This window comes from Montipora foliosa, chromosome 6 (assembly GCF_036669935.1).
Source record: "Montipora foliosa isolate CH-2021 chromosome 6, ASM3666993v2, whole genome shotgun sequence".
NCBI lineage: Eukaryota > Metazoa > Cnidaria > Anthozoa > Scleractinia > Acroporidae > Montipora > Montipora foliosa.
The window spans coordinates 69,344,711-69,354,710 of NC_090874.1; the positions used below are offsets into that span (position 1 = coordinate 69,344,711).

At 38.1% G+C, this 10,000-nt stretch overlaps 2 protein-coding genes across 6 annotated transcripts in view; one reads left to right on the forward strand and one right to left on the reverse strand.

Annotated features, from left to right (window-relative positions):
- LOC138008299 (methionyl-tRNA formyltransferase, mitochondrial-like) overlaps window positions 1-5,565 on the reverse strand; it is a 24,700-nt gene extending 19,135 nt beyond the window's left edge. The window contains exons 1-3 of one of the 2 annotated variants that reach the window (XM_068855591.1): window positions 5,373-5,564; window positions 3,177-3,249; window positions 1-57 (exon numbers count right to left, since the gene is read on the reverse strand). The exon at window positions 1-57 is cut by the window's left edge and continues 41 nt beyond it. In XM_068855591.1, the coding sequence (XP_068711692.1) occupies window positions 1-57; window positions 3,177-3,249; window positions 5,373-5,497 (255 nt within the window). In that variant the 5' untranslated portion in view covers window positions 5,498-5,564. Of the gene's footprint in view, window positions 58-3,176; window positions 3,250-5,372 lie in introns of both variants that reach the window. The other variant, XM_068855592.1, reaches the window with a different exon arrangement.
- Window positions 5,566-5,606: 41 nt separating this feature from the next.
- Window positions 5,607-10,000, forward strand: part of LOC138008300 (phosphatidylinositol 4-phosphate 5-kinase type-1 alpha-like) — a 56,134-nt gene continuing 51,740 nt past the window's right edge. The window contains exons 1-4 of one of the 4 annotated variants that reach the window (XM_068855593.1): window positions 5,637-5,734; window positions 5,821-5,867; window positions 6,045-6,121; window positions 9,313-9,432. In XM_068855593.1, the coding sequence (XP_068711694.1) occupies window positions 5,834-5,867; window positions 6,045-6,121; window positions 9,313-9,432 (231 nt within the window). In that variant the 5' untranslated portion in view covers window positions 5,637-5,734; window positions 5,821-5,833. Of the gene's footprint in view, window positions 5,868-6,044; window positions 6,122-9,312; window positions 9,433-10,000 lie in introns of all 4 variants that reach the window. The other 3 variants (XM_068855594.1, XM_068855595.1, XM_068855596.1) reach the window with 3 other exon arrangements.

The window sequence follows — 10,000 nt, forward strand, 5'->3', positions numbered from 1 at the left end:
AATAGGGATATTATGGTTTACAGAAAAATCTCTTACAGTGTCCACAGATTCGCCATTCTGAATTCAAATTACAAAATTATTATTTATACATGTAATAGGAATGTCCTAAATTACACGTCTTAAAATAAGTGTCCAGTTGATAATATCAAAATCCTTACAGCCAGCAAGTGCCTTTACTGTACTTTTTGTTAGTATTCAAAAGGCATGAAATAATGTAACTTAGATATAATAATAAACTCATTAACTGTTATTTATGCAGCTCTTACTCAACCTGATCATCTTATTCTAGTCAGGTGGATGGGTTTAGAAAACCAATGAAAAACAAGTTGAAAACCATGGCATGTTTGGAAATAATTTCAAATACGGATGCAAATTTTCTTAATCATTCTGCATATTTCCAACGACTGAACATTGTAATGTGCAGATCATAATTTCTTTTAAAAGACCACCTGGTTTCAAAGTTGCTACTTTTGGAAATCGGGCTTTTCCCCACTCTTCAAAAACACAAGCCGCCCATTTGTTTTTGTATCGCGTCAACTTTGGAATTGCAGTGACCTGCTTCTTGTGGGTCACTGTCATTGTCATCTTGAGCTAAGTACGAAGAAACTTGTGCTACGGGAACCAATACACAGGCACCGTGGAAGAGGATGACCGAATACCAGTCACGACACATTGAAGAGGGACACTGGTGCTGCTGATAACAAGGAGCTACATGTAGCTTCACTGATGGCTGACAAGAAAATCTGGGGGAGCCGTGTGGTTGCCCGCCTGAGGGCAACCTAGTAGTAGTAGTAGTTTCCTCATCCTCAATGGTTTTTGGTTGTCGAAATTGGTATTCTGCCATCTTCGAGAGCAACATGCTTACTCAGAACTCACGATATAACTAGTAACAACGTGGAATACGAATACATGTACAAATGAAATTCAGTATTATCAGCAGCCAGCATGCAGCAAGTACGTGACAAATTCACATTCCGCTTAACCTAGAAGAAGAAGAAAGAAGAAGAAGAAGAAAAACAACAACAACAACAACAACAAGAAACAGGTGAGCATACTGCGACTAGTGGGGTGCCGGTGCATATCCATAACAGGAGAACTGAACGTATGATCAAGAGATTTGATAGTCAACCGAAAAGCATGTTATTGTCCAAATGGCTTGGTGGCATTTCTTGGCAGAAGAGGCTAGGTTCCGTTGGGGAAGATGAGCCTGGGGCTACTTTCAACCCCAATGACAAGGAAAGAGCCTTTTGAAAGGCATTAGGCCAGTGTTGCTGAAAGTTTTGATCATGGTGGGGAAGGAAAAAGGTTGATTGGGTGACTGGGAAAGGTTGAAAGACTGGGAGAGCTGTAGGGAAGAACAAGTTAGTGTAAGTGGACACATGAGGAGAGCAAGGTCTTGTGGGAGTGTTTCATCAGGAGTGGTGGGAAGAAGACAGGAGGGTATAATTATCAAGAAGGTGAAGGTTTGAGTGCACATGAAGAACTAAGTTTCATCTCACAATTGAGATGGGTGAGATTGAGAAGATGGTAAAGGATGAGATTGGAAAGGAGGATGGTGCGAATCAAGAGAAGAGGGTGACCAGTGAAGCCAAGTGGAACGAGATATTTGGAAAAAGTGATGATGAGGAAGAGTTCATGGGAGTTGATGCTGAAATTTGTCATAGGGTAGTAATAATAATTACTGATAAGCTTAGCTAGAGCTATACCTGGTAACCCAATGTTGCTAATGGCTAGGTTATTGAGTGTGCATAGTGAAGTGCATATTGCTCACAGACTGCATAAGGAGGTTTCAGAGCTATGTGGTGAGGGTGTCAGAGCATGGGAATATTATAGAGATCTGGTGGGATATAACCGTCAAGACAACACAGAAGATGGAACATAACATGATCTAGGATCGAGCGGCTCAGGAGTGAACATTTGTCGATTTCTCAGTGCCTTGGGACAGGAGTGTTATGACTGAAGAGGATGAATTAATCACCAACTACTCTCCTCTGGCAAAGGAAATCAGACAGATTCATAAGGTGTCAACAAAGATTGTGCTGGTGGTGGTGCGTTGTTTGGAAGTAGTGTATATGGTTGGTTGGAGGGTTTTTTGAAAGATCTTTGGATACCAGATTTTTGTTGAGAGGAATACAGTGACTGTCCTAGTCATATATTGCGACCACCCTAATCCCTAATCCTCCGGAAGATGCTCAGTCTCTAAGCCCCAGGGTCTGGGCCAAGGAATTGCAGTATTTACACCTGCAGAGCCTGAATACTACTCCCAGGTTTTTCTGATCACAGAAAGTCATGATTCTAATAACAAAGGTTTTCGATAAGCAATTAAGAATAAAAAGCAGCGATATAAAAAAATGATGTTTCAACGGCTCCATGCCATCATTCTCAAATTCAAATTTAAAACATTATGTGAGTTCATAATTTACATGTAGTTAAATGTACGTGTAAAAGTCTCAGTGCATATGGATTGATAAATAATAAGAGAAAATAATATAAAATAAAATTCCAAGCGTGGTGTGCTTGAACTGTCAAATAAAAAGGTTTTATTAAATGGAGTCAGATTGAGTGTTAAGTGTTGGTTTTTGTTTTTGATGAAGAGCATTTCATAAACCAGACAATCCAGCTTCCGATGGCATTTCTTGAGGATTGTAAACTGGTCACCGAGATCTTTGTTCCTCAGATTGTGTACGTTCTGTAGGTGTTTACCAATGACAGAATGCTTCAGTATGCGCTGAAATAGGTATCAGCATGTATAGCCAACATTCAATCTGCATTGCACGGATCACATTTTCATTCATAAACAACACACTGTTCATTAATGAGGGGTGGTTTGGGTTTAAAATAATGTCACTTTGATCTCATCAGCAATTAAAAATAAGTCAACTGAATCCTGATTGTACCCTTTAAAGATCAGCAATCAGGCTCTCCAAAGTGGCTCCACCAGTAAAGGCATAATGAGCATATTAACATGCTTGTCGCTGAGATAAAGACAACTCAGTTAACTTTAATTGCCAGCTTTGTTAACCTAATTGGTTACCGGTACATTCTCACTGATGCTCCTCTCAGTATTCTGATGAAACTAATTTCATTCTTAATCTAGTGCAATCAAAAGAATGCAAAAGTGACCCAGTCTAAACCTACTCAATTCAATTTATATTTGACAGTACTAAATAACTTACCTTGATAATCCTGCCTCTTCTTCTTTCTGGAGAACAAACTACATCAACCAGTTTCACAATTGAACCTGAACCTCTAAAGCAAAGAGAAATGTAAAATGTATTGTAGTTTCACCATTTAATTATTTGCTTCAAACAACACTTCATTGATCAAGTGATTATTTCAATTTAGGGAGAGACCTCCTGGTCTGAGGTTGGTTGTGTGCAATGTGCAATTTGTACCATTGACCATAAATTTTCACATTCCCCATAATGCACTATTGTTTGTCCCCCAAATTAATTGCATCAATCGTACTGCATATAATTATTCCCAAGAGCATTTGAAAACAATGGTTTATGCAAAATTTGGCAAGACAAACAATGGGCGTTACTAAAGACAGGGACCAAAACGGAACCGAAATAAACCGAATAACACTGGAATGAAATGAAATAAACCAGAAATGGTACCGGAATATACTGGAACGAGCCGGAATGACAACGGAATCAGGCAGAATGACACCCAAATAAAGCAGAATGTGGTGGAATGAACCTGAAAATGCCAAAATTTGACAGGCATTTCCGCCACTAAATGAATAATTATTTGTTGTGGAAGTAATGGGCCGTTGCTAAACACAGCAACGGAATGGAATATACCGGAAAATGCTGGAACAAGATGAAATGACTCTGGAATATAACCGAATGACACTGGAAGGACATGGAATGAACAAGAATGATACCGGAATAATTACTGAAACAAGGTAGAATGACAACAGAATAAGGCGCCCCAGATTCTTGATGTAAATATATTATCAACGATCGATCTTTTTTCTGTGCTTCTGACTTCTTTCTTTAAACAAGGAAACACTGCGTTCAGGTTTGATGGCATTATTGCCAACAATCGGGAAGGGAAAAAGAGTTTTCCGGCAGTTTGTGCAAATCTATTTCCATATATCTCCATCATGTGTGGGTCGTGGGAAGCACGCAAGCAGGAACGGTAATTAGTTTGTGGGTCGCTGAACTTGATTGTGATTGGACAATACACAATTGACTTGTCAGAATGAAATAAAAATGTTCACCGGTTTTCTGACTCGCACAGTGAAAGCCGCCTCCAAGATCCACAGACAACAATTAGAATGACATTCTGTTTCTCTTAGTTGCTACTGTATTTGTTCACAAAAAAAATATTACTTCCACAACAAATATTTACTCATTTAGCGACGGATATACCTTTCAAATTTTTCTAATGACTCGGATGTGCTCCAAAACATTACAAAAGGCAAAAACACATGCAATTCCCTTAGGGAATCACGTGACACTACAAAAGCTGACTGAAACAACTGAAAATCAGTCGACGCATTTTCAGGTTCATTCCGCTATTTATTTGTGTGTCATTCCGCCTCATTCCGGCTCGTTCCGGTATATTCTGGTACCATTCTTGTTCATTTCGTTTCATTCCCGTGTTATTCCACCTCATTCCGGCATATTCCGGTCTATTCCCGTACATTCAGTCCCTGTGTTTAGTAACACCTGGCAAACAAAGCGTACTATGGGAAATGTGAAATTGGTCAATTCAAGGGCATTGATTTGAGTCATGAGGGGAGACGACTAAAAGGTTAGGGATAGAAAGGGAAGAAGATATGGCAGCATAAAAGTAGAAATAATAACAATGATAATAACAACAGAAAGGTGATGTTGATTTTCTTTTGGATAAGGCCTCAAACTTCAAGGGCTTTGTTCAAAGTGTTCCTCTCAACTTTGTTTCTCTCAAGTGCGACCGCAACCAATGTCGGGACCAGGGGCTTGGGACCTGGGATGTGGGGATCGAAGGAGGACGATCGAAATTTGGGTATCAAAACACATTTTCAGATAAAGCATTTCAAGAAAACGAATGAAAGTACATTCTGATATAAAAAGGAAGACACCAAATGCTTTCAACTCATTGACCCCTCAGGTGCTCCACGACGCCCCCGGCCAGGTTGACCCTCACGAGTGAAATCGTCTGGCGTAGGACAGAGTCTCACTCCCAGGAGTCCATGGGTTAATCAATTTTATTCCAAATTCGGATTTGCATGTGAATAGATATGCCTTGTTCTTCAAACGATGCCGAAAATTAATAGTGGTAGGGTATTCTGAAGTCTTCAGAATACCCTGCCACTATTAATTTTCGTCATCGTGACTCGCTCCCCAAATTCAAACCCGTAATAAAAATTATTACCTCACCGGCTATTTTCAATCAGAGCCTTCAGCGAGGATATCGCAAATCGATCCGTTCCAAAAAATAAAATTCGCCATGGAAGTCCAGAGGTTACCTTCCCGATTTGCAAAAGTTTTGTTAAATGCACCATGTCTCTTTAGTCTTACTCAGCACGTCATATTTTTTCCTTGAATACCGACTTTTCCCGACCGATTTCGCTCCGACAATTTATCGAGTCGATAAGTAATTACCCATGATGCAGCTCCAGCAAAAGCTAAAAACTGTGGTGTTAAGATTTCGTATAAATTATGTTATTTGTTTTCCAGATTTTTACCTCCTAGGAAAATAATGTACCGGTAAAACGTTCATGTTTTCCCAGTTCTCTAAGGTTTGTCTCAGAATTCATGACATGCATGTGGTTGCGCGGTGAAAGTAATTGTTTTCCGGCAATATATTACTTTCAATGTTACAAAGGTTAGGCTAGCTAATGGAGACGGAAACGGGCTTGAATTTAGAACCAGGTAGGATCACGCAGAGAGCATTATTTATTCATTTGTTTGTTTGAAATTTATGCTTTTGTATTTTATATATTGATGCAACTTAACGGAATTAGAAAAGTGGTTATGTTTAATACATTTAAGTCTTATATGCAAAGCACACATCTTTGGTTGAAAAGCTTAACTGACTTTTGTTTACAGCGAAAGGGACAAGCTCGTATAAAGTATCAATAGGCAACACATCAGCCAAGTCAAAGATCAAACCAGCACCTATAGACGTAAGTAGGAACTCTGACGCTCCAAAAGGACAAGTGCAATGTCCTGCAGTTAAATTCCAGGAATATTTATGAGGTTCATCGGAAAAAATGAGGTTATTTTAAGTCTTATGAAGGTTGCTCAAGGTAAATCTTTGTCTTTGGGGAAGTAGTGGTAGTTATTGAAGGTATTTTGGAGATAACGTCAATGTGGGGGAAAATCTTTACCATAGGGAAGAAATTTTAAAACGATCACAAATGACCACACGATGAAGCACAATACTGTATTTAGCATATTACGTACATATGCGTGACAGAATGTTGGCCTGATACGTTCAGGTTGATTTTGTCTCAAATTCCTTTGTGTAGTTACAGATATGCTGTGCAGTTACAGATATGCTGTGTATTTCGTCCACTAACATTGTCAAAATTGCTGTTATTTGCTTGCTGCCAAGTTTGTTGTAAACCATTCATTCAGTCATTCAGCTCGCATGCTTATTCATTCATAATATTGCCGTTATCATAGTTTTCAATGCTACTGTGAGTGTGATGGAGAAGCTTACCCCATGAAGAATTAAATTGTGGCTAGCTTTTATTGTACTTTGAAGCTAAAATGTTACAAGATTTCATGGTAGCAAATGTGACATTATTTTTTTCTGTAGTATGTCACGTGAGTGAAACATTCACTGAAAATTGTCAACATGCATAGTTAAATGGTTTGTTAAATGCTGTAATTAGAGGACTCAGGCGTTTTGCTTTCTAAACGCCATGCATGTGATTGTTGTGGATCACTTCTTTGAAATTTTTAATTCCAGCTTAATTCTGATCTTACTTGTATTTGCTATTGTCTTGCTCTTAATTTCACACAAAATTCATACCAGAAAGTTAGGGTTAGTAAATGTCATGTAGATCTGATGCAAATATTGTACAGTACAGGCCACAGGAATGGCAGCACTTCCATGCTTGTAAAATGCGAGCAATATGGAGGATTTACACGCATACATAAGCGAAACACAAGTATAAATATTTACAATGTACATCAGCTTTACATGCACCTGCAAATGCAAATTGAGTGTAGTTTATCTTTTGTTATTCCTACATGCAAACTGCATGTATTTTTCCCACACAAAAGTACACAAATTAAGTGTGCATTCAGTTGAGATCTAGTGATTTATCTTGAAATTTGGATCTTTCAGATTTCCAATCGAACACAAAATTCAAAATCAGATTTCCCTACGGATTTCGGTGATCGAAAATCCATGACGATAAACTTCAATGAATAAATTCCGTGGCAAAACCAGTTTTCGGGTCTTAATGTTATTTGTGTTTGATTGGAAATTTCTGCGCCTTGACCAATCTGTCCCGAAAATTGAAATAAAGGAAATGCACCTACAATACCAGTTATTTTTTATAATTCAATAGTTTTCTCAAACATCAACAAATAACTAATTTCGTTGACAAGAAACAGAGTGTATATTATACATTGTATTCTCAGCCGCAAACTCAACCCACAGAAAAAAAACCTAAACGTAACTCTTTTGATGAATAAACCTAAATTTGGTTTGATACAGCTCTGTAGGTCTATAGTTGTCTTGAAAACTCTCACATTAATCAGAAACTAGATACCGGGTACACGTAAAGTGCAATGGAAACGGTCTGCGAATCCAAGATTGCATTCTCATAAGCGGTGGTCAGATTGCTTTCTCTCGCGAGGCTTCCCATTTTCAAATTTTGGCCACAGCAGCTTTACAGGTAATATTAATTATTAACTTCTAGTAGCTTCTTCAATGCGACATCAAGAAAACTTTTCAATCAGTTGGTCTTGCAAATTTTTTTTCAAATCTTCTCCAAAATTGCATTGATGGGCTTGTTTCCCTACATGTAAGCAAATCATGAATTTGTCTAGGGTTTTCCTTTGTGTAGGCACAAGTTGACAAAAAACATGTTGCTTGTACGGTACATTTGCCTCAATGCAAAAATGAGCATCCAGCTTTCAAAGACACACTTTAAGTACACTGTACATGTACATCTTCCTTCTCTTATTTGAGCGGTACAGGATCAGGTAGATCTTCATAAATATCTTGAACTTCCATGACAGCTACAGTGTAAATGAAGTAACTGAGCTTTTTTCCAGTTGCTTTTGTGGTTCCCTTGCCATCAATGTAATTTACATGTAGCTATTCAATCATTTCAACTGTCACCAAGGTTCCACCATTTGAGATGAAGAGCCCTTTAAATCTAAGGGTGGCAATGCTCTTTCCACCAAATTTGCCATCCTTGTCCCCAATTTTTAATGTTGTGCATGTACCACTGAGGTATTACCACAGTTCCTGGATATACTACATACAGTAACTGTATCGCTGGCCGAATACAATCATGTACGTATAAGTATGCTACAGGACAATTATTATTGTCACTTGAACCTAATGAATGGCCTGTTAATGAGTTAATTTAATGGACCAAGATTTACAGGGGAGTGCACATGACCTAAGCACAGTGTTCATTCACTTTCACCTTCACGCAGTATTTATGAATTACATGTATCCAAGAACTGTGTCATTCATCATTAGTAGTCATGTGTAATATCAGTTACATTGAATAAAAAAGTTAATCTGATCAGAAATATCAATTGATCGCATGAGTGTTAGAGGCACCATAATTATACCCCTCTTTTGTAATGGCACTATCTTGTTGCAGGGGTTTGTACAGTACCGTGCAAATGTAAGTTAAAGATAAAATAAAGCCGTATAAAATAGACAGGAAGAGAGACGTGAAAAATTAATCACGCGAAAACTCCTTTGTTTTCTCCACTCGAAAGTCTCTAAAATTGTCTCAAAAATTTCTTGAAAGCCCTCGAATGTCTTGAAACTCAACTCGAGCCTCGATCCTCGAAGTTTTCGAGAATCGAGGATTGAGAATCGAGTTTCGCAGATCGAGCTTGGAGGGACTGTCAACTTACATTTACACGGTACTGTAGATGCCTGGGCTAATCAATGCAAGGGGCGGTCACTCTTGTTTTTTACAAGGGTTTGAGTGAAAGTCAAGGTAGAGCAGCCGGCGGTGAGAGGCAAAATAATTTCTGACGAAACAGACGGCTAATTATACTGCTGGTGACGGCTTGTAATGAAATCCCTGTGTTGACAAGCCAAGAGCTTAGGGTGGGTATTGCATAAGTGTTAAAATTAATGATTTGCTGTTGCATGTTTTTATCCAAGATGTCTCGAACACAGTCTTTCACACCAAGTGATAAAGAGAAAGACAAGAATCCTTTGACCCCTCGAGCAAAGCTGGGTCATCGGCGGGTGGATGAGACTGGAGAAACAACGTACAAAAAGGTCAGTGGAATAGTTCAGAAGATGTTTATTAATTTAAGCAGGTACTCTTGAAGCTCTTGAGTTATCATAGATAAAGATAAAATGTAAAAATCATCCATCTCAAGTTATAAAAATAATACATGTAAAATTAATTAATTACCATAAACACTAGTAGATAAAGTGCACTTTTACATGTATGTGTAAATAAGTTTAGAAGATCAAGAGTAGTTAAAACCATTCTGGCAAAAATTCATATCATATTTTAGTTATTTCATTCTACAAACGTAATAAGTTAAAGTAACACCTGTGCCATCTTGGATAGATCATTCAATTTGCAGTCTGAATAAGACTCAGTAATCCTCCAAATTGCATATATATAGAACACACTGTAGTCAACTCTTTCTCCAGTTTTTTTCAAGTGAAAGCTATTTAAGGACATTCTTCCTACAGTGAAATGTTCTTCATTTCTCCCCTAGAGTTAAGTCATAAAGTATTTACTCTAAAATTGAAAAAAATTGGGGGGTCACCGACTTTGTTTGGGAGAAAATGGCAGTGGAAAAATGCCTTAATTTGATAAAGAATTCTGCGC